A 25874-nucleotide genomic window follows, 5' to 3' on the forward strand; every position below is an offset into this window, starting at 1 on the left:
GTATCCAATACATGCTCAAACAACTCTCCAAAGAGCTTTCTTAGCCATATTGCCTCACAACTAGCTATGCTAGCAACAATGTACTTGGCTTCAGCTGTGCTAAGGGCTACAAACTTTTGCTATTTGCTCATCCAAGATATCATGGTAGATCCCAGGCTGAAGCAACACCCAAATGTGCTTTTTTTTATTAGTAGAGTTACCAGCCTAATCAACATCAGAGTACCCATGTAGTCTTACATCTTCGGTAATATATTTCAATCCAAGATTAATGGTCCCATGCAGTTATCTCAATACATGCTTTGCAACATTCCATTGTGCATGTGATGGCTTAATCATATATTGGCTTAGAGTATTGACCGCAAAACATATGTCTAGTCTAGTGTTCACTAAGAACATCAATGCCCCAATTAGTGGACAAACCTTTGAAGGATTAGCCAAATTAGGTCTTGCAACTTCACCACATAGCTTTTTAAAATTCATCTCCGTTGGAGTATTCATGGACTTTATTTTGTCATGCCAAATATTTCTAGTAGTTTAACAACATAGTTTCCTTGAGAAAGAAAAATCTCACTAGGTCTGTGCCATACTTCTAGACCCAGAAAATAGTGCATCAAATGAAGATCTTTCATTTCAAATTTAGAAGCTAAGTCCCTCTTACTTTGGAGGATAAGAGGTTCATCACTGGTCAAAAATAAATCATCAACATATAATACCAAAATCAAAGACATACCTTGGATTGATTTGAAGTAAAGATTGGGATCAACATTGCTTTTTATATCCATGGGCTCCATGGGTTCATCAACAAGATCAGCTTCAACCTCAGGTTCTTCTTGTATTTCAAATACATAATCTTATCTATCAACATTAGCAGGAGGAAGAGGAGTGTCTCTTTCCTTTGCAAGAGTTGCATCTTCATCAAATGTTACATCCATGCTGAACTCTATATTTCTTTGACTAGGTACGTATATTCTATAAGCTTTAGAATTATCACAATAACCAACAATCATACCTTTCTTACCTGAAACTTCCAGCGTGTTCTTCTTTTCTTTTGGAACATGGAAGTAGATAGGACAACCAAGAATCCTCAAGTGCCCCACCTCGGGCTTTTCACTAGTGAAGACTCTTTAGGAGTCTTGTTGTTTAGGGCACGATGAGGGGATCTATTTTGGACATAGACAACTGTTTTAGCAACTTCTCCCCATAGGAACTTTGGTAATTTCTGATCATGCAACATAGCTTTGACTACTTCCATGATAGTTTTATTCTTCCTTTCGGCGACACCATTTTTTTGTGGTTTATATGGCACAATGGTCGCATTCCTGATTTCAACTTCTTCGCAGAAGTCAATGAAATCATTGGAAGTGAACTCTCCTCCATTGTCAGATCTAAATATTTTGATCTGCTTTCAAGTTTGTTTTTCTACCAAAGCTTTGTAGTCTTTAAGCATATTAAATATTTAAGTTTTATTTGTCAAAAAAAAAATCCATGTCGTGTGAGAAAAATCATCCACAAAGATTATATAATACAAGCCACCAAGAGAAGTTATAGGCATAGGTCCACATAAATCAGAATGTACAAGATGAAGTACTTGACTGGTTCTGCTTTTGCTCGGAGGTGGTCCTTTGACTTGCTTGTTGAATAATCTAGGGCAAACATAATTAAGAGTGATTCTTCTTTAACATGATAACAATTTGTGAAGTACTTAAACAATTTATCTTAACTTGATATTCCATTCATTATTAGTGTGTGTGTTTACTTCATCAAACTGCTACCAAAAACAAAAGAGACAAGAACACAAATATTTGGCTCTCTGCCTGGGCCAAAACCTCTCCTTCTTGGAGAGGAAAACCCATGCATAAATTCTTCTTATAGAGATTCCATTGACGAATACCAAGACCATGACGACACATTCTGCCTCTCCAAGACCAAGACATCAATCCTCTTCTTTGAACACTACTGAGATCATCATGATTGCTGTACCATTGAAGCCATCATTGCTGCATCACTGAGATCTTGCCTCTCCATCCTGTCGCTGAGATCTTCACTGTGACAATCACTATGATGACTGATTCATCATATCTCCATTACTGAACTGTGAGTACTGTTAGCATGCCAAGAGAGAGGTTCATGACATGTATGCCGAGACTATGACTTCAACTGCAAGATCATAGTAATTCTCCTTGAACAGTGAGACTGAGACTGCAACACATGTTGAGACAAGGATGAGATCCTTTCATATTAATCATATTGAGACTGTGTGGACTGTGAGATCACTGAGACTCAAGTATACGGAGGCTGTTTAGAGGATAGGTTTGATGCCGAGACTGTGGTCCTTCATTCACTGAGTTCTGCTCCTATATTATCCACTGAGACCAGGACTGTCTGCACCTTATACCCATCCGAGGTGCAGTCAAGTCCTTGATCTCCTTCCTGTAATACGCATTTGCTTCTATACCATATGAAAATTTCAGAGAAGAATAAAGCAAGTTCTGTACCCTTGTTTATCCATGCGAAGATGAAGGTGATAACATTCCTTCCATATGGTCTTCTTGTAGTGTGAAGTCTGCTCCCTGCTCATTCAATTTATCCGAGCCCTAGTCTGTCTGCCCTTAAACCCATCCGAGGTGCAGACAGACCTTAAAACAGTTGCCCTAGGCCTATGCAGATCTGCTCTTTCTTTTCATGCGAAATTTCAGAGAGGATTTCCGAATTCTGTTCATGACAAATGCGGATACCTTAGACGGGTATTTATAGTTGTTTGAGCCTCCCATTTGAGCCGACGTGAGATCATGAACTGTGATGACTATTTCTTGAGCCGCCATGACTTTCATTTACTTAATTAATTCTATATTGGAGCCGATATGAAGAACTTCTTCTTGTTTTCGCTTGCAGACTTCTTTGGAGGATTATGATTGGTCTTTAGAGGGCTTCTTCACAATTTGTAGGCTAAAATACATTGCACATAGGCTCTTAAAGAGCTCTTCAATACATGGCATGAGTCTTTGACAATTAAATAAAAACCTAAAGACATCAAGAAGAAGTCTTTTGACCTATGACACTTCTTGCTCATGAAACCCATGTAGAAAGGCATACACATTTTTTTTTTTTTTTAGTTACATCATTTACAAAGATCATTTCATTATGAAGACTGAACCTAGTTACACTTTCTTCAACACTCTCTCTTAACTAGGGAGGTATTCATAATGGTACTTGGTCATTATCAATCTGAAGAATTTCTCATAAGAAGAATCTTATAAAATTAAATTAAGGTTGTCTTGGAGATTGAGGGAAGGATTAATTGTTATTTGAAAATATTTTTTTCTTGGAGATCAAGTCAGCCTTCAAATAAATTGAATTTTTAAGGCTTGAATAAGCTCGGCTCTAGGTCTAGTTGACCCCTCTTATTGACCCCTCTTTCTACTATAAATATGAACTCGATTCTCCTCCATCAAGCATCATTTTACACGTCTATCTCAAGCATTTTTCCTCTGAGGCCAGGGAAGAACGATTATCTAAGGAGTAGTTCGAGATCATAAGGGTTTTTGGCATAAATGCTTATACTATGTTGTTGGTTTTTCGTTGGACGTTCTGAGGTAGGACTGTAATGGTTTCTGAGGGCTTTTTGACCCTCAAAGACAGAATCTTGGTGGCATAATTTGAGCTTCTTGAGGCTGGATTTGTGGATCATATTCGTATTGTTTTGGAAGCTTACTGTGGGCTAACTGGCACCAGGCCTGAGGGTCATCTCAGCCTCCTGTGACAGATTCAAGGACTTGTTTCGGCCTCTTTGTGGCACTCCATTGCAGAATTTTTGAGGTTATTTCCGCACTGTTTTAGGCCTTTCTAAGGCTGGACTAAGATCTATTTGAGAGTTCTTTGAGACCTTATCAGAGGTTATTTTGAGGATCATTCATGCCAAGTTTTTGAAGGTTTTTTGAGCTTAATTATCTCGTCATCTTGTAAGGTTCTTTTTTGAGGCTACATAAAAGCTGTGTTTGAAGAAGATTTCAAGGTCTATTTGGATTCCATTTTTGAAGGCTGAAGCAAGCACTCTTTATATTTGTTGTGGCTGAATAGAAGGGTAGCTGATGTGGCCTAGTTAGGGCCATTGACAAAGGCTTGACTAAACTGCTGCCTTAGAGCATATCCGAGTCCTTACAAGGGCAAATTGAAGACCTTACCTCTGCTAGCAATTCAAGGTACAAAGGCCGATTTTGATATGGTTCCATGAGCAATTTTCATTGACGAATAAAAAATAGATCTAACAAAGAATTGAGTTAAGGTCACAAAAGAAGGGCAGCGTCAAGGTCTGGTAACCTGGTTAGGATTCAATTTAAAGAAGCATTCATCTGAAGCATCTGTGGTAGAGAAAGTGCATTTTTAACAACGAACAAACATTTGAGGTATGAGCTCAAGTTTCTATTCAGTTTGTACTTGAATTGCATCTTGAATATTGAGGCAAGTTCTTAGAAGCAGCCCTCTAGCAGCTTGACAATTTGACAAAGTCTGTTGACATTTCACCATTGCATATCTGGGCATTTATCAACAGCAATGTGGAAAAAGTCGAAGTCGGGATTAATTCGGCAAGGGTCCAAAAGTTGAAAAACTCGTCAAAGTCGGGAGTTTTTTGAAAAAGTCGGCAAAATTAAAAAAACACAAAATTATTCATTTTTTTAATTTTTTTTTAACATCTAGAGTATCCACAACATCAAATAAATGCATTTCCACATAAACATGTAAAGAAAGCTAATATATAACATGTATATGAAATCTAATGCTACATCACATATCAAAATAGTGAATCAACTCCTGAATTTTGAGTCCTGTCCGAGTCTCAACTCTCAAGAGTCAAAACATCAACAAAAATTATAATAAATGTATATCATGAATCATCTAAAAGTCATCAAGTAATCAGTCACTGAGATCCTCTTCCCCTTTTAATTTTTTGTTTCCGCTAATTGTATTAAGAAATAAGTCATGCATTTATTCAGTTGATTGTAATCTGCTTGGGTAATAAGGTGTTAGGTGGTAGGTCCAATGAAAATTAACAGTGAGTATCACAATAGATGTGAAAATTAACGCTTGGTGAATCCAAGCTACTTATTTTCTGAGAAAGCAGTAGATGTCAGATTATTAACCTAGCCTTGGCATCTATTATTCAAAAACTCTTGGAGGTAAAATCCACTTCTGATACATAACCTTTCCCCACATTTACAAGGAATTCACCACTAAAGAAGATTCCCTTTCAAAACCTCCTCTCATTGCAGGAAGGATCTTTGCTGTCACAAGATTTCACAGGTACTTTGTTCCTGTCTGAAAAATGGGTTCTTTTTTGAGGCACTGGTTTTGTTTTTTTGGACAGGTTGTTGCTATTTGATCTTCATTACCTCCTCTTTGTTGTTTCGTCTGGAAGCATTCAACAATTGTAACAATGTTTTTGATGGTGTGGGGTTCTTTCTACAGAAGACTGTTGTATGACTGTCCTTTTGGTACTTTTGTAATCTTTTGAAGGGGCAGTGGATGTTAGAGTTTGGATCACTGAAAGCCTGGAAGCTTAGCCAATGTATACTTTGTTTTCTAACTAGAAATATGAAGTATAAAGATTTGTTTTTCCTTGGAAAACAAAAACATATCTTAACCTCAAAACTAACAGATTACAAATGAGACTGCTATGCTCACAAGAAGTATGACAAACAATACAATGCAATAACTTGAAAATGCATGGATGACAGCTTCAATTTACAGTTTTTTCACCTTTGCGGCCTCTTTATCCGCGGCCTGGGAAGGGAGGAAGACTTTTTGGGTCGACTCCCGATTAAATCAGGAGTATAAGGAAAAAATCACGATTTTTTCGTTTGTGAAAAAGTCGCCAAAAAGTCGGGGGATTAAATCGTTTATTTCAAAAAATCGCGTTTTTAGGATTAAATCGAGATTTTTTGCAGACTTTTTCCACACTGATCAACAGAGACACTAGTAAGGGTTTAATTGAATATCATTGTATGTGGGTTATTGCCCTTGTTACGGGAGGGTCGCAGGGTGGTGCTAGGGCAAGTTGGAGCTTGCAGGGTGTTGGAGCATCCTTTCAGTCGGAGCTCGTAAATGAGAGTGTTGGAGCATCCTTTCAGTTGGAGTTGATAAAACTAGGCTGTTGGTGTTGGTAAACCAAGGTGTTGACGCATCCTTACAGTTGGAGCTAATAAAACTAGGCAGTTGGTGCTGATAAATTAAGGGGTTTGAGCTTCCTTCCAGTTGTTGTTGGAGAATCTTGGAAGGTGGAACTTCCTGTTGATGTAATTTTCAAGATATGTATTAAAAGCATTCAGTGGTTTTTCTCCCAGAAGGGTTTCCACTGAAAAGCTCTCGAGTATTGTTCATGTGATGTGTGTCTTTTTTAAGAGGAAAATCCAGGCAAATCCACTTGAAGGGATCACATCCCACTGACCTAACTAATTAGAACCTAACCGCAAGGGCATCAAGGAGAATTGACGTTGCGGCCTCTTGATGGTGAGGTGCTTTCACAATGGGACCTCGACCAATTGAGCTAACCCTCTAGGCTAATGTGATGTGATGTGTTGTTGATTATCTTATTTGATTTGTGGTAATGGTATTTAATGCTCTGAAAGAAATTAAAATTAAGTGAAATACTGATTTACCAACCCCCCTTGTTGTTTCCAACAAGTGGCATAGTGTAATGCAGAGTGAGCATGAAGGCTAATTACTTGTTTTGGAACACATTTCTTAATTCTTTTGAGATACAATTTTTTGCTGCAATATTGAAAAGGAAATATCTGATTTTGCGACTATTTACAGGAACAGACATTTTTGTAACCAATTGGAAAGAATCTCTTATAGATGTATTGCAACATGATTATCATCGAAATTTTCACAGGAGTTTAAGCAGTTCACAGTTGATTGTTCCTCTAAAGGCATATTTGAGGTTCAGGTTTTTTGAGTGATAAACTGGATGTTCTTACTACACTATTATTTTATTTTGAAGTGCTTGGAATGATTTGGTTTGGAACTTGTGAGAGGCAACAAAGGCCCAAAGGTGGATCCTGAATAATAATTTCCCAATGGAAATGTATGTAATGCATGGAGGTATCCCTGCAAGTAATGTTATATTTCTCTACAACCAATTAAGTATATACCATAGTTTTAAAAACCGTTCCGGTCTGACCGGTTACCGGCCTAACCGGCCGGTTGGGAGGCTCACCGGTCAGAACCGGTGAAAAAACCCGGTTAGAAGCCTCATTTGCCCAGAAAATAGACCTAACCGGTAAAAACCGGCCGGTTTAGGTCAAAACCGGCCGGTTTATTGCTAACCGGCCGGTTCTGTCCTAAACCGGCCGGTTTATGGACAAGTCAATCAAGATAGTCAATGCTGGTCAGAAATGTGGGGCCAACTTGTCTTCTACGAGGCTGACTTGGCCAAAGTCATAAATATTAAGTTTCTCCATTAATTTGCTAACGAAATTCTGACCGAAGCTGCCAATCTTCAACAAGATTGACAGTTCTATGATCTGACTGATCATATTCTTGTGAAATCAACCTCTTGATACATGTCTTTTATTCCAAGCCTTGAAATTTTTTAAGAATGATGCCAAAGCAAAATCTTTAATATTGATTAAGGTCACTGTGGGTAAATCAAGCCATGATGCATACCTTTCATTTGCAGACTTATAATTTTGTTAGACTCATTTATGGCTGTGAGTTATGAGATGCTGAGCTACCCATCATTGTAATGTCTTTTGCATGGAGATCTTAGAGTCCTTCAAACTATGAAATGATTTGTATTTCAAAAAAGCACAAAATAAATCTCAAAGAGAAATGAGGTACTTGACAGTGCAATTCAAAATCTGTTTGTAAACTTCACGACGGGCCTTCTTTAATATGTTTTGGACTTTGATTTCTGGCTTTGTTTCAATGATCTTTTTGTAGGTCTGCATTCTCATGACTAATTCATTACTTCTTTCCTGTATAATAAATTCTTGTCATGCATCTTCGCTTTGTGATTGAACCTTTTATTCCACAGGTTGCTGGCGTCAGTCCATCAACAAGGTGTCATCAATATGTTTTAAATATCTTGATCAAGTTCTGCTAGAAAATATCTGCAACAAGGCCTAGATTAGGCCCTTTTAGGAGAGTTCAGATTACACAACAATATTACAGAGATCTGGCTTTGAACTTCTTTCACGACTCAGTCTCAAACACATAGGTAACTCAGACCTTACTCTGACTTGTGCTGAGGCATCCTCAGACTCTGAACCAGATGATGTCTATGTAGCTCCTGATGATGATCCTGTGTCTAGTAGTGGTGATGGACTTGATGATTGATCATGTGTACACTGTAGACTTGTAGTAGGCCAATGGCCTCATAGCTTGCAGCATTGTTTTTGGACTTTATAGGCCATTTAGAGCCTCATTTCTTATGTATTTTGCTATTTTGTCGATGATATGTATTGCACTCGGTGCCATTTTGATATATTCACCTTTGCATGGTATATAAATGAGCAAACTTTGCATATTTTGTCTCTATTGGCTTGGAATCATGGTTTTACATCTTAAAAATAGTTTTGTTTCATTAAAAATTAATTATTTAATGTATTTTTTAAAAACCGGTTCGTTTAGACCAAACCAGTCCCGGTTAGACCGGTTCCGGTCGGTAAACTGGTTAGCTAGGTGGACCGGTTCGGTCACCGGTTCCGGTTTTAAAAACACTGGTATATACCAAGTAGCTTCAATCACAGTTACTTCTTGAAATCCTTTTCCTTTTACAACTTGATGAAGGAATATAGATCTTCTGTTCTAATGACTTTTAGTTAATGTGAAGAAATATTTTCGGTATCTTGGGGTTAACTATTTCATGTATCCTTTCTGTATACTCTCATGTTCCTTGCCATCAAGCTTGATGTTTATATTTTTTTCCTTCATCTTTTTGCATTATTAGTTCGGTGAATCTTCTATTTGAGGCAGTGAATAATGTCATCCTTTTCAAATATATCTATACTGATTCGGTACTGATAATCTCCAGATAGCAGATCCTTTAAGAGCGATGATCACAGGAGTTCCTCTGGAAGATGCTCGCCATCTCGCTCAACGTTATGATCGAATGCGACAAGAAGCTGAACTACAGGTCTCTTTTTGTTCTGAGATGTATGTTGTATCTGAAATTTTAGATTGCTCATAATTACTATGATTTTATGTCAAATATGACATTTAGTGAATACTTGCAGACTGAAGAGAGGGAAGTTGGTTAATCAAATCCTTTCCCACTCTTGATCTTATCATTATGGTTGAATGTTGTATATAAACAGACAGCTGAAATTGCGAGACGACAAGCAAGGGTTAGAGAGGTTCCAGGCAACCCTGAAAATATAATGAAGTTGCAAGCAGCTGAAACCAAGATGCAAGAGCTCAAGGCCAACATGGCAGTTTTGGGAAAGGAAGCTGTAGCTGCAATGGCAGCTGTTGAGGCACAACAACAAAGGTTGACACTTCAGCGTCTTATATCTATGGTATACTTGTCCATTCAGTACAACTTTTATTTCCCTGCTTTTGAAAAATATACTTTTGTTCTCATCAACATGCTGATTGGGTGGCTATATTTTCTAGGTTGAAGCAGAAAGTGCACACCATCGAAGAATTGCACAAATCCTTGATGAGGTTCAAGCAGAGGTATTATCCTACACTGGCAGGCCTAAAGAAATGTATTAAACAAATTCCATGCTATTATTTCATTGAATATTATTAGATATTGTTGGAAGTTTAGACTTATGACTGGTTCAGTACCATATTGTCTTCACAGATGGTTTCAGAAAGACAGCGGATTGAATCTGCACCTCCTACAGTAGCTAATAATCACATGCCTCCATCTTATGAGTCCAGTGTGAATGGGGGTCGGACAATGCAGGCTTCATCTTTAGATAGATCTGTTGATAAAGCTATGTATTTCTTGGCAGAGGTGAGTTGCATATATCTTTTGGTCATAAATATGCAGAAAAATGACATGCAGCGTTGTCCAGACATTTGCCATTCTGAAAGTTCAAATCTGCCTCCTATTTACTTACAGGCAATGCATGCATTTGAAGCTGAGACAGAGGGGGAATTGAGTTTGGCAGTTGGTGATTATGTTGTTGTTCGACAGGTTTGGTCTCATACCCATGTTACAGGTTACATAGTTTTGAAAATTTGAACATTTTGTGCAAATATTATCAATTCATTTTTTGTGAGAGTATCAGTGCTGTGCACTGGATCAGCTGCAAACATTTCGTGATAAACTTGTTGTAAAGAAGCACTGTTATGGATTGATTTCAGCAAAGATTTTTGTAATGTGCATGGGCATATATAAATCCACTGCAGAACATTAGTTTTTTCCCGAGTGACTTCAGGTTTTATTAGCTTATTATAAATCCCATGCAGAACATTAGTTTGTTCCCAAGTGACTAGGAGTGTAAAGCTAGCAAGCTGATCTAAAAAATAATAGCTGGTCAGAACCAATGTTGCTGAATTGGCATCGGGATAAAATTGGCAAGGGTCTGGAAAAGCAAACAATCATAAAAATTGGGAAAATATCGGTAAAAATGGGCAAACAGTGGTAAAATTAAAAAAAATAAGGAAAAAAAATAAAAGAAAATACCAACTTAAATCAGTCCCATCTATGGCCTGGTAAATTTTCAGTTGTCCCATGAAAATCATGCAATATTCATGATAAAATCACGTTTTTTTGGCATTGAAAAAATCGCTGATTTTGACGGCTGATTTTTTCAGCTGGGCAGAAAAATTGTGACTTTGTGATGTTTTTGTGATTTTATTGCAATTTGCAGCTAAGTCATCTGACATGGGGATTCGGGATTTGTAGGATACGGTTCGGACACGTTGACCACCCGGAACAGGACATGTAGGATTTGTTATATATTATTTTATTAAATATATATCTATTTATATATTAAATTAGATATTTCTTACACAAATTCTAATTAATGATACAAATTCATTGATTTCAAACATAGATCTTCATCTATAGCATGCATAGTACATACAAAATTCAAATACATGTCAGTGGTCACATAAATCATGATTCATAATTCATAAATGAAAGACAACTTACAACCAGTGTTTTACGAAACGGCCGTACCGAAACGGAAACGGCCGTTTCGTTCCGAGTTATTAAAAAAAAATTTGAAACGGCCTTTGACCCGGCTCGGTTGACCGGGTCAGCTATGACCCGGCCGAGTCAGCCAATGACTCGGCCGGGTCATAGCTGACCCGGTCAACCCGGCCGGGTCTCGTCAAAAAACGGCCGAGTCATAGCATATAACTAGGCTGTTGTCAGAGTGTGAAGGTCCGCATATAACTGCTAATTGTCATTTAATTTTGATAGGTTGTAATTAGGAAAAAAGGTGAAATACACTTATGGTCAGAATCAAAGAGAAATTCAGAGCTGTTGAATTGCTAATAAAAGAAGCTAGTCGTTAAAGGGCACTAATGCTTGTGTGATGTTGTGAAGAGGAATTGGTTTCACCTACAATATTACAATTTGGAGAGTGAGGTTGGGTTGAATTGATGACTGTGTCAGAGTCTAGTTAATCATATTCCATGTGACAAATTGCTTGGAATATGCATGACATAAGTGCACCAAATAAGTTCTATGATTGCCAAGACTGCACCAAATCCTTTTGGCTACAACTTTAACCTTGAAACTATTCACACATTGCAACAACAGAATCTCAATCTGTATTCCATGGCTACAGCAATGGTAGCTTCAATTTTCTTCACTTGGCAGATACCTAAGTTTAGTATTGTCTAACTTTTACAGTGGCTTCATATGTCCTTTGCATGGCAGCTAGAAATCACAAGAACTGGCAGCCATTTCCATTCTCTAACACGGTTATCTCCACAAGCATCTCCTTTATAATTGCAATTCCTTTCTCTATCTCTATTCCATGGCTACAGCAATGGTAACTTCATCTTTCTTCACTTGGCAGACACCTAAGTTTATTATTATCTAACTTTTACAGTGGCTTCAAATGTCCTTTGCTTGTCAGCTAGAAATCACAAGAACTGACAGCCGTTTCCCTTCTCTAATACAGATATCTCCACGGGATGAGATGATGTTGTGTGTTTGGAAACTTGAATGAAAATCTTTAAAATTATGTTTAAAATATTTAAAATTATGTTTTTTTATAAAAAAAATAAATATTTAATGTATTTTTTACAACGACCGAGTCATTGAAATCGAGCCGGCCAAGTCATTGCCGTTTCCGAGTCCGAGTCCGAGTCGATCCTCGGCCGAGTCCGAATCCGAGTCCGTTTTGTAAAACACTGCTTACAACTACTTCATAAGTACGCTGGCAGCAGGGGTCTCATTACTTGAATTATAAAGGTTTCATTGTACAAGGTCTTTATTATCAGCAGTTAGGGTTTTTATCTTGAAGTAGTTCTTTTGCAGTGTGTTGTCATCTCAGAAAAGAAATAGCATCCAGTTGAGAAGTGGCCTAATCTTGCAGCAGAATTATGACAGTAAAAGCCTGATGATGTGTTAACAAGAGTTGATTGGGCAGTGTGCAAGCGGATATGCATAGGGAATTACTTTCAACAGATAATGTGTTGTTGTTAAACTGAAATGCTGAGCAGTGAATTGGTTGTGATAGCAAAGGTTTAATGTACAGTCAAGAAGAAGCAGAGTTGACTGTGTGATATAACAAGAGCAGTGATAGTGGCAGTATATGAACAGGGATGTGTGGCAACCCATTGACAACTAAGACAAAGTTCCTGTTACACTAATGTTATTCCTGTGACAGCAGTACTATTCTTGTTCCAACAATATTATTCTTGTGATGTGGTTGACTTGCCATTTCTTGTGAAAGATTGTTGTTGATGATTTCAGAGGCAATGAATAGATGAAGCAGCGACAGTGACAGTGAGGTTGCCATGGTTTGATAGTGATATACAGAAGCAGCAGAAAACTGAATGAGAAATAAGGTGAAAAACCAAAGGAACAGCGCGTATTTTAAGTCCACGGATTGCTTTTTAGGGGATTCGAATCCCAGAATCAGGACACGACGTGTCCGTACGGGATTTGCAGGATTTGGATTCATAGGGGGTTTAGGACGAATCTGGTTACTTAGGTTTGCAACAGTGGGACTGACAACCTTGGAAAAAACTATAGCATGATAAACTTGAGATAGCATTTGTGCCACCTATTCCTATTCTGGTTTCGTCTTCCAATGATCACAAAGAGGATGAAATTCCACCTCTGCCTGCTCACCTTTCTCAAGATGAGTCCAACGAACATGAACCTGCACTAGCACCCCAGTTTCCCTGATGGGTCTGTTCAACATGAGAAACCACTAGTGACATTGATGTCATACTCGTTCATAGTTCTAGCGAGCCTCCTCTCTTTTGGCCCAAGTTTCAAAGACTCATGACCCATAAGCACTTGTTGAAGCTTCAGGCCATCCAGATTGGGAAACAACAACTCAAGAAAACTTGTCAGATGTAAAATTGTAAATCTGTGCATAGAACTAAGTATGCATAAGATAGAAGTTGTCTGATTAGTTGCTAAAGGATTCTCTCAAGTTGACGGAATTAAATACAATGAAACCTTTGCCCCTGTTGCCAAAATGAATTCTATCTGCCTTGTTATAGCCCTTTCTGCCTCACATTGATGGGAGATCCATCAGAGTGATGTTAAATTTGCTTTCTTGCATGGGGATCTATAAAAAAAATCTACATGGAACAACCTCTTGGTATGTTCAGGGTAACTCCAACCTTATTTGCCACCTTAAGAAATCTCTCTATGGTCTTAAATAAGCTCCTTGAGCTTGGTATGCAAAATGGATATCTTTCTTCTTGACAGCGACTTCTCTAGATGTAATTCTAACCCGAATGCCTACATCAAGAAATTTGGAAGCCATCTGATAACCCTTTTTCTTTATGTTGATGATCTTATCCTCGTTGTAACGACCATAGACTCTTAATCCATGAGAAATCAAGCCTTAAGAAGAAGTTTGATACATCAGACTTAGGCTATTTGCATTATTTTTTTGGTCTCCAAGTATGGCAAACCAGTGAAGGAATTTCTCTTTCCCAATCTAGGTATGAATGGTACCTCCTTCGTTGTTTTCACATGGAATATTGTAAACCATCCCCTTCTCCCTTTCAGTCCGGAGTCAAACTTGTTGCCACTTGCACTACACTTGAGGTTGATGCCACTTTGTGTCGTTAGTTGGTAGCCTCTTATATTTGACACATACTTGTCTTGATATTTCCTTCGCTACTCTTGTTATTAGCCAATATATGCAAGTGCCCCATGAAAGTCACTAGAAAGCAGTGAAAAGGATAGTTCGATATATTCGGTGTTTAGTTCAGTTTGGGATATGTTATAGTTTACAGGGGGGTGGGGGGGGGCTCATTTGTTGGTTGGTTTCACTGATTCAGATTGGGTTGGTGACCCTGATGATTAGAAGTTTACTGAAGGTTATGTTTTCAGTCTTGGCTTTGGACCTATCACTCGGGCTTGTAAAAAGCAACAAGCTATTGCTCTTTCTTCAATAGAAGCAGAGTACTGAGCAACTGACAATGCAAGTTAGGAAGTCTTGTGGCTTCGATAGATCCTGCTAGAGTTTGGATTCCATCAACAACATCAAACTGTTGAAATTGGGTAGCTTCAGGTGTTGGAAGAATCACCGCACCTCTATAGAATCCGTAATTTCCACCCTGGGGATCCTAGTTACTGGCTTGTAATGTTTACCAAAAACCTGCGGGTTTTGGTGTAACGACAAACCTCCACATGGTATTAGAGCGAGGTTAAGATATTTCTTGAACAGTTATTCTCTCTGCACCCTAATCTCTTGAGTCCTTTCTAAGGTCGAGCCCTCTGTAAGCCAGGTAGCCTTCACTGAGTCTTAGCCTCGACTTTGCTCACCGTGATAAAAGCTTACAGTCGTCCATCTCGATACAGAAATGGATTCTTCTCTTGGATTCTTCTCCTACGTCTCTGTCGTGTTCTTATGCAGCAAGATCCCCACAGAATTTTAGGGACAGGGCGTGCAGTCATATTCGCATTCCCTTCGATCATTCGGTGGCATCGAAAAATTCCGCAGAACCTTGCGCTTCATCCATCCGTCAATTTGAAGGGATCGGGACCAAAGCGGGATCGTGGCAGCGTGTTTTAATATATACGTGCTGCCTAATCTAGCATGTTTGCTGTGGCACTTTTGTGTTGAACAATATATATATATCGATCTCGCCCACACGTCATCGTTTTTTTCTTTGCGGAATAATCTGGCACTGCCGGGAATTTTTTTATGATGAATCGATTCCGATAATAAATATCAGATTCGACATTACACTGAGAAATTGCAAGTGTTTACCACAATCAGCGTCTTGTAAGCGTCTTGTAAGCCACTGGCTGCGCTGCAGCACAGAGACAAAGACATTGGAAGACAGTAATCGCTCGCCAGCGTAAGGTCAAACAGGTCCGGCTTTCCTGTTTCCGCCCAGAAGTTCGAACTCCACTTTTGTGATTGCAGCTATATTTCCACTATAATTATTGCACTACAGATTCTCTCCACAGTCACCTGTACCGCAGTTTTTTGTAAACGATCTACAACGACATGCGGTTTGTGTTGACTGGCTGTGCGTTTGAATATACAGTCTACTTGCATTTGCTTGGCCTGTATTTACTACTGTGAATTAAATGTGTTTTACAGTCAGTCACAGGAAAGTTTTGGTTCTTCTTTCCCCTCTGGAAAATCTTCGTCATCATCAGTATCAGCGTCCAGCCAGTCGTCAATAGGCATACAACTGTGCTTATGCCGATTAATATATAGATTGTGGCCAAACTGAAACGGAAGGTTCGCATTTTTTTCTGTGGAGATTTATTTTTTTTGGTCTGTTTTGATTTGCACCAGAATTGGCAGGCAGCTACATTTTTCTTTGTGTCAGACTTCTGTATTTTCTTTGGGAAAATGGCCACCCTCACCAATCTGATGTTAGAAGGAAATCAACGCTTTAATGGCAGCAACTATAACATTTGGAAACAAAGAATGTTGACCATTTTTGAATACAGGCGTCTTGATCAGCTAATTTTTGGGCAAAGAGCTTCGTCCCGGTACAGCTGGTACCGATCAAGATAAATTTGATGATCAAAATCGAGAGGCTGTTATGCTTCTCAAGCTCTCTGTCGCTGATGATCAGTTACCACAGATTCCTTCTGGCAAGACAGCTGCCGAAATCTGGGAACAGTTGAAAGAACTGCACGAGACATCTGACAAAAGCAGAGCTTTTTTTTCTCAAAAATCAGTTGTTCTCCATCATGATGGACGAACATATGTCTTTACAGGAACATCTCAACAAAATTAAAGACATTCGAGATCAGCTCGAAGCTATTGGCCGGACCATGGAGGAAGAAGATATGGTAGTCATTACTTTGAAAAGTCTACCGAAATCTTATGAACATCTCATAGAAACACTCAACATTACCACCACAAATGTTGATCTGAAGTTTCCAGAATTATGTACCAAACTTCTGCAGCAGGATCGGTGGAAACAACAGTTTGGTAGTGGTGCTTCATCAGTGTCCTCGGAAAATGCATTTGCTGCAAAATATCAGTCCTCTCAGTCCTTTCAGCAGAAAGGCTCTTCTCAGCCTTTTGATCCTGCTAGGAAGAAAAGTGTGCAGTGTAATTACTGTCACAGGTTCGGTCACATGAAGAAAGATTGCCGACAGAGGATTGCTTCTGAACAGAAGAAACAGGGAGGGCCACATCAGACAGCAAATGTTGCAGAATATTCCGAGCAGACAGAGTCTGCCTTTTACGCCTTTATGGATAAAAGGTCTTCAGATCATGTTCCTTCCTCTACATGGTATCAGAGCTTGGACCCAGGTTCGATTCCCCCAAGTTGCGTTTGAGGGGGGGTGTTGGAAGAATCACCGCACTTCTATAGAATCCGTAATTTCCACCCTGGGGATCCTAGTTACTGGCTTGTAATGTTTACCAAAAACCTGCGGGTTTTGGTGTAACGACAAACCTCCACATCAGGATCAATTTCCATTGGGAAAATCCCCTTCCCCAGCAAGAAAACCCAATTTCCCTATAGAAGATCTCAATTTGGTAAAAAGGAAATATTATTTAATAAAGCAAATATTATTGGGAAAATTTAAATTTTGAATTTAGATTATTTCCCTCCACATCAAGGTCGGGTTGAATCCCCATTAATCTATAAAAGGAACCTATTAGATTTTAGTGGATCATCGATCAAGTTAGTCATATTTGCACAAGTGAGATTCAGATGGCTCTGAGTTGAAGCTCGAATTTTGTGTCTGTCTTCATCTTCACATCTTTGCTTGAGACACTTGCATCTTCACTTGCTCTGCTCAAATGGACTCACATTAACTTCGTTCTCGTTATGAAGACTCAAAATCTTCACTCCTACTGTGACACTACATTCGCATTATGGTATGATCTCTACATGGCACCACATGGCATCACATTAACTATATGGCATCTTATCTCTTTTTTTTTGGTTTTTGTTGGCATCGCATTATGTCATCACTGCTAGCATCACTTTCACAATGGGCATCTTGTAATGGCACTAAATTGTACTGTCGCATTATCAATCTCGGCACAACTTATATACATGAGTCTCGACTGTGACATATGGACGCGGCTCTCAATCTGTTCCTAGGTACAGGACAGTATATATACATATGGTTTCGTCTCTCAGCAATATGATCTTGATGACACTACATTGGTGAGACATTATGGTCATTGTATAGTTGGTCTCGACACTTTACAGTTCAGTTGATCTCAGCTTTTGCAGTATAATTAGTATTACTTCGTGTTACATATAGTTCTTCATGGCAGGCAATATATATGGTATGGTTATATGAGATTGTTCTTCATGGCATGCAATATATATGGTATGGTTGTATAAGATTGTTCTTCATGGCAATCAGGACAGGGTATGTATGGTACGACATTGTTCTTTATGGTAGACAATATATATTGTATGGATATATGACATTGATCTTCATGGTAGACATGATAGGGTATGCATGGTATGCCATTGTTCTTCATGGCAGACAATATGTATGAATGGTATGGCTCTATGACATTGATCTTCATGGTAGACAAGACAAGACAGGAAAGGGTATGTACGATATGGTATTGTTCTTCATGGCAGTCAATATGTATGTATGTTATGGCAAACATATCTTATATGTCGAGGCAGATACTCTTCATGGCATTACAATGCGACATCATCGTTGTATGTAGGGTTTGTTTCTCAACAATATTTATGTTGCAACCTTAACAACTGTATGGCTTGTTTGTCCTTAATTAAGATATACACAGTTGTATCCTTATCAGAGTCAGATGACAATATCTCGTATTGTTCACAAATGTTGTTGTGAACCCCTCTATATTGGTCATAGATGGCTTGACATGATTTACAATGATAATGATGTACTTTGTATCTCAGCTGAACAATTGATGAAATCTAATAGAAGAAGAAGAAGAACTCTAGGGTTTCCCCCTTGTGGGGTTTTGCCTTAGTCTTCGACCAATCCTGGTGTCTCTTTATGTGCATGCTTTTCTTTTGATGTTCCTTTTTACTGTTCCGTTGCATTACTGATGGAATTGTTCTTTCTACATAATTGCATATGTTGTAATATTGTTATAACGCTGTGGGGTGAATTTAATTTGAAAATGATGCAATGCAATTTTTAAAGCAAAGAACAATATTGCCCCAAGTAAAATCAACATGGTATTAGAGATGGTTCAGAAGAAAAGTTATGGAGATCACCCCTATTGAAAGCCAGTGAAGATGGTAGAGACCTAAAAGAATTCTAGGGTTTGAAGGAAACCCTAGGCACCTTTTTTATAGCAAGAAGAGTTAGGGTTTGATGAATATTTGAGGTTAGGATTTGAATGAAACCCTTGAAGTCTGTTTGAAAGGAAGGGCCTGCTTGAGTTTTTTGAAACCCCATTGTAGTGGTGGGGATTGGTGTCTTCGGTAGGTTGGTGCATATGAATATTTGCAGTAGTAGAGATTGGTGTCTCTAGTAGGATGTTGCCTACGGGTATTTGCAATGTTGGGGATTGGTGTCTCTAGTAGGTTGGTGCCTACAAATATTTGTAACAATATGTTGGTGCTTACAAAGAATTATAAAAAGACGTTTTGTGGTTCTCTCTTGAAAGGGTTTCCGCGTAAGTTTGTATGCCATGTTCTGCAGTTGATAGATTTCATATGTGATAGTTCTCTTGTGGTTCATGAATGTTTGAATAAGTAAAAATTTTCTTATATTGATTCACCCCTTTGTATTATAAGTTTGTGCTCATCAAAAGAATCATGGATGGAAGAAACCAATGCAATATGACTAGTATATCTCTTAGGAGGTATACTCGCTATCACTGAATATTTGGGCACTCCCACATGCTTGAGCTTGCTCAAAACTCGAAGGTTCTTCTAGCTTCGCTGGAGTGAAGAAACTTGCAAAGGCTACCCTCTCTCACCGTCTAGCCAATGTTCTCGGACTAGCTAGACTATAATCACTGATGGTGCACTTTTGTCCCTCTAATGTAACTCTCCATTGTACATTTGTCAGACAAGAAAATGAAAGGAGATTTGTTTTAAAATAGGGAATAAATAGAACATCCCTCAACTCAAGAATACTACTTTAGAGGCATTTGGAAGGAAATGGAGCCAACTCGACTTAGATAATAGCATCATCACCAAGCTCCACACTCATTAGGGAAAATTTTAAGGATGGAAATTAAACTTGGTGAATCTTACTCGTCCCTAATATGAAACCCGTAAAATCTTTGGAAATATTTTTGTAAAAATATTTAAATTTCTAATGATTTTATAATCTCTATAAAATTTTGGCAATTCTTAAGGCAAAATAATTTTTCCCTATGAAATTTGGGTGAATCAAGTTTTGAAAAAATGGAAATTGGTGAATATATATATATATATATATATATATATATTTATTTATTATTTTTTTTTTTTTTGGGGGGGGGAGAGCATGGAAAATTAGCCCATTTGTCAAATGTAGCTCCTAAATTTTGCTTGACACTTGGGCCTTATTCGTGCTCTTGAAGTCCGTTGAAGGCTGACTTGTAATATGTCACATATATTGAAGCTCCATTGTCCACATACCATCCAACACTAGACATAATGTTTGAGGATAAGCAAGAGATCATGGAAAAGGAAGTGTCAAGGTGAGAGGGATCCTCATCTACACTTGTCACCTACAATAGTTCCGACAAAGACCTATTTCACTCTCTTTCCCTTCTTCTTCGTTGGATATTTGCTAACATAATGTCCCATCTTGTGACATTGGGAACCTTTCACCTCAAGTACTTTCATGTTTTTGTACCTTCTCTTGTGGCATTTCTTACTACCCTTCTTTGTCTTCCTAACGAGACCAATCACATCAACTTCCCCTCGTTTCCTTGAAAAATATTGCTGCTTAATTTCTTCTTGCACAAGATCAATCTAATGCTTTGTGAAGTTTAGCAATGTCTCTAGAGCACAAACACCTTGAACTTAAAGCTTCTAGGAAAGAGCAAGTCCTTTCAAGGCAATGGACACTGATCCTTGATCCTCCACTTGTGTTGCAGTGGTGGCCCACTGATCTCCTAACTTAGCGATCCTCGTCAAGTAGGTTACATAGTATTTGCCTTGCTCATATGAACAATTGAAAGCTATTTTGCAAGACCATCTCTGTAGAAAAGAGTTTTGAGATGTTAGCCTCACTTGCACATTAAAAACAATAATAAGTCCAAAAATATGAAATTAATTAAATCATGAAAGTTAGGATTTATTCCTACTTTTCTAGATTGGGTTTGTTCCTCATAATTAGGAGTTAGGTTAGGCTTAGTTGGTTGAGAGATTCTCTCCAACTAGTTAGGCTCCTAGATTAGTGTTTGGTTGAGATATTTTCTCAACCATAGTGTCCAAGATAGACTCACTATCTTGAGACAAATTCTCCTCATGTATTTATATGTATCATAATCATTATTTGTATATTACAATGAGAATGTGAGGAATACATCAAGGCTGAGGCCTTTTCCGCCATGTCTAGTTTCGTGTCTCTGATATTTTATTTTTATATATACTTATTTGATCTCCTTCATGTGGATCAAAGCATTAGGTGGGAGTTGGGTGAATTAGTGTAGAGGTCGAATTTGTTGTGAGAGTTGGGAGAGTTTATGTAGTGGTCGAATTTCTGCCATAATTTGATTACTCTATCATTTATGCGAGAGTTTGTCAGGAATTGATCCTCTACAATTAGATCACTCAATTGTCATTGTCGTGCAATACATGTCCTTCATTATTGCAGTTATGTCGCAATAGCTTTGCTGGGGGAAGACAAATGGCCGAGGATGACTCTTGCTGAATTACACAACTGCTGCAACATTTTATCGAATCTGTTTGCAAGATTTATCCTTCTCAACAACACTAGACATCACAACGGTAGACCATAAAGTTTTATGTCATTTTCTACTTTCGTTCATTGGTAGCATGGGCTGCACTTCATTTATGAATGGCAGGGCTGCGTGATGACTTGTGCGACGAGAGAAGGGTTGAGAAGGTCCCTGTAACCCCATTTCATTTTCCAGGAAATTTATACCCCCATTGATCCCAACGTTGCTCTGGACTACAAATATTGGCTTCCAGACTATCAATCTTGTTGGGAAAGGGCATGAGATCACTGCCATGTGCTAAGATGCCCAGTCCATTGAAGTTTTCTATGGCGCAAATGGGGATAACCGGAAGTGGAAAGCATGTATACATAGAACAACATTGAAAAATGAGAATTTTTGACGTTGATGCCACGGTTCTTTAATTTTAATTTGAATCAACTGACATCTTGAAGGCTATCGACTGGAGTTGTGTATGTCAGGCAGTGGTCTGTTTTAATCAGTGGAATCGATGTAGTGTGGCGTTGTGTGATGCTTATGTTAAATAGGCGCAATGCTCATGAGCAAAAAATAGTGCACATACGATTTAACTATTTGTGAAATGAATCATATTGCTTCCGCAAAAGAAATTGAAGACTCTTGGAGCGTACAGATTGTGCAGCAAGGCGCGTGGGAAATTGGTTAATTTGGAACAAAGTTTAAACTTAGTACAACGTCAAGTCGGAACTAACAAAGTGTTATAGTGGGTCACTGGTTCAATTTATTTGCAGCACTGGATCGCCTTCCCATGCCTTGTGTCAGTGCTGATATGGTATGTTGTAAGCTTGTGAGAAATCTGCATTGAGGCTCAACGTTAGACCCTGTGGAGGAACCTACTTGCACCAGTGGAGGAGCCAACATCCAACATGAATTAAAAAATAATACATAATGGAACCAATTTTTTCATAGCCACAGTAATCGAGAACCATGTGTGGAATGAAGATCATGAAATTCTAGTCCATGGCCGCATGCAAAAAAAGAGGAAGGTATCATTAAATTCTCTTTAATTATATTTATAAATCGAGGACAAAGTGTGTCTTGAGTGCTTCATAAATAACGCTGATGCCCACGAATTTTAGTTATAAGAAACATATGGGAATATTTTTTTAATGGTTAAAATAAAACTTTTATTATTCAATGGTTTTACTTTTCGGAAAAAAAAGTAAAACATTAAAAAAGAAGAGGAAGTGGGTATGTGAAGCTTATAAAGTATTTCTTTTGGAGAGATAAAGGTATATTTGTGTTATATTTAGAGTGATAAGCAATTTGTTTTTGTAATATTTTTGGACCGATAAGTGCTTTTTGGAGTAATAAGTGTTTTTTTTGGAGTAATAAGTGATTTTTGAAATTTTGGAGTTATAAGGGTGAATTTGATTGCTTATGTACTCAAATACTTAATAAAGACATAATTTTTCTGTGGTGTTTAAGTGTCCTAGATCCGCCCGAAATTGAATAAGGGGATCTTAGGTACACCTTGTGTAGTGATTGATTGTGCATGTTTTGTGTCTAGTTTTGACACTACAATTATCTTATCTAACACACATAAGGAGTCTAAAGCAAGTGAATGAAACAAGCACATTAATCAGAGCACCTAAAATTAAGAAGCTGCAACGAGCATTCAATCAAACACAAACAATCACATGCATTTGTGCAACTACAACACATAATCAAAGTTGGCAACATCAACATTCTACATCAACAAGCAAATTCACGCAAGGCATTCAAGTTAATGCAACTACAAACTCATGCATTTCAAAAGACTACATCAACATTCAACGACAATTAGTCGTTGTGTAACTTGCAAATAAATTGATTTTTGTAAGTCAGCTTGTAATCAAAGTCAAATTGAGTTGAATTGTAAGGGTGCATTCTCGATTGAACCCGACACCCAAGCTTTGAATTGATAGGGAATCAATTAAACCAAGTGAATCCATTGTTTTTAACTGAGCCGAATCATTGTAAGCGTTTCTCTTGGGTGCATTTTTGATAGTATTCGACACCCTTCTTTTGATCAATCAAGTGAGTGAGTTCAAGCAAATGCAAAATTCACAACATCAAGCAAGCTTGAAACTGATTGAGCAAGCATTTAAGCAAGCGTAAAGTTCAAGTGACAGTCAAGCAAAGAATCAAGCAAGCAAGTTCACAAAATCAAGAAAGTTCAAATCAAGCGAGCCAGTGCAAGCAAGTGTGTCAAAATGGGAAAAGGTGGAAAACGTCTTCAAAGTGCAGAGCTAGAAATTAAAGAGTTGAAAGATTGCAATCATGAGTTACAAAACACAATTGAAATATTGGAATGGAAGTTGAAGCAAAATCAAACCTTAATCAATCAAATGACCAGTACATTAGAAGCAGCGAAAGACTTTCAAATTGAGCTCGAAGTGAAAGAAAAACTCATTCATGCACTTCAAATTAAGTTAAGTGAAAAACAAGATTTATTAGATGCACAATGTGCAGAGAAGGCAGATGCAATTTGTGACACAGAAGATCTCATCACAACAACAAATGAAAGTTGTGATACAAGTGATCTTATTCAACATATTAATGAAGGTTGCAACACAGATGATCTAATCAATCAAGTTGATATAAGTTGTGACACAAGTGATCTCAACCAACCAGTTGTACGACTTCATGATGCAACAAGTAGTACCAAAGATCAAATTGATTAGTTTGATGTAGCATGTCAAACAAATGAACTGTTCATGATTGATTTCCAGTGTGATACAATAGATTTAATAAATCAAGGACGGAATGTTAGCAGCAACAACAAGTATGAAGAATAACAACAGGATAGCCTTTCCAAGAAAGTGATCAGACCTTGGGAAGAAATCTCCTTCAACAAAGATCAACATGGCCTAGGATACAACAAAGAAAACACTTTGTTCTTGATTTCTCAAAGCCAGTTCAGTTTGTAAGTGCTGGTTTTCTAGACAGTGATCATAATATGGTTAAGTGTAACCATTGTAAACGAAATGGCCATATGGAGAGTAAATGCTTTGACTTACATCCTTGTCACCATTGTGACAAGAAAAATCATTCATTTGAAAGATGTTGCAAGCGAAATCAACCACCCAGAGTGAAGATCAATTACGCATGGATTGATCCTTGGAAGTGGTCATCTATAGTTAAACAATTGTCTATGTGTTACCGAAGGATTCAGTCTCACATGAAGACCAATTCTACAGTAAAATTAAGAAATTCTCCTACACTTGAAGGGGGGGGGGGGTTCAGAAATCAAGTGCAAATGATTGTCTCTCCTTTCAGCTGACAAAGGGGGGAAATGATAATGGAATTGAAGGTGGTTGTCAGACTAAAAGTCTCAACAACATTAGAAAAAGCAGACAGTGGGAAGTCTTCATCAAATCAACCAGTGGGCATCCTCATTAGCTAGTGGGAATCGACAAAGCATCCAATGGGCATCATTAACAAATTCGCTAGTGGGTGATCAACAATTTTTGCCATCATCAACATCAAGTACCCAGTGGGTAGTTTCGCATCAACAAATTCGCCTGTGGGCGTTCAACAACAGAAGCAGCAGTGAGTAGTTTTCAACAAACCATAGTGAGCAATTTTGACATCAGGAAATTCGCCAGTGGGCGTTCTCAATATTTTGCCAGTGGACAAAGCAAATTCGTTAGTGGGCATCGTCAAACATTTTGTCAGTGGACAAAGGATGTTGATTGAAGGACAAATGGATCCTTTTGTAGCTTGGCACGTGATGGAGTCGTCAAGCAACTTTCAGAGATGAATCAGACTTGCAGCTGATTCATGTTCTCTTCAAATTGGAGTTTTTTCAGCATCCAACTTTGGCGGTTTTTCAGGGAGTGTTTTTGAGGATCAACAGTTTCAGCATGAGGACTTGGAGATGGTACCAGGTTCTTACTTTGGACTTATCATTGAGGGGGGAATGTTAGCCTTACTCTCACATTAAAAACAATAATAAGTCCAAAAATATGAAATTAATTAAATCATGAAAGCTAGGATTTATTCCTACTTTTCTAGATTGGGTTTGTTCCTCATAATTAGGAGTAAAGTTAGGCTTAGTTGGTTGAGAGATTCTCTCCAACTAGTTAGGCTCCTAGATTAGTGTTTGGCTGAGATATTTTCTCAACCATAGTGTCCAAGATAGACTCACTATCTTGAGACAAATTCTCCTCATGTATTTATATGTATCATAAACATTATTTGTATATTACAATGAGAATGTGAGGAATACATCAAGGCTGAGGCCTTTTTGCCATGTCTAGTTTTGTGTCTCTAATATTTTATTTTTATATATACTTATTTGATCTCCTTCATGAGACCAATCAACCAAAGCTCCAAACATGTCCTTACTTGTTTTCTTCACTGCAATGTGAGAGATGAAATGATCTTTCATCAGATATCAATAACTAGTCTCTT

The 25874-nt window shown here is 38.1% G+C and overlaps 1 protein-coding gene across 2 annotated transcripts in view; it reads left to right on the forward strand.

The window, feature by feature from the left end:
* LOC149251426 (SH3 domain-containing protein 2-like) overlaps nt 1–25874 on the forward strand; it is an 88349-nt gene that overhangs the window by 55771 nt on the left and 6704 nt on the right. For both annotated transcript variants that reach the window (XM_089459436.1, XM_089459437.1), the window contains exons 6-10: nt 9032–9133; nt 9315–9515; nt 9613–9675; nt 9806–9961; nt 10070–10144. In XM_089459436.1, coding sequence (XP_089315562.1) covers nt 9032–9133; nt 9315–9515; nt 9613–9675; nt 9806–9961; nt 10070–10144 — 597 coding nt within the window. The remainder of the gene's footprint in view (nt 1–9031; nt 9134–9314; nt 9516–9612; nt 9676–9805; nt 9962–10069; nt 10145–25874) is intronic.

This window comes from Pinus tabuliformis, chromosome 7, assembly GCF_031772625.1.
Source record: "Pinus tabuliformis cultivar Carrire ecotype Pingquan chromosome 7, CPIR1, whole genome shotgun sequence".
NCBI lineage: Eukaryota > Viridiplantae > Streptophyta > Pinopsida > Pinales > Pinaceae > Pinus > Pinus tabuliformis.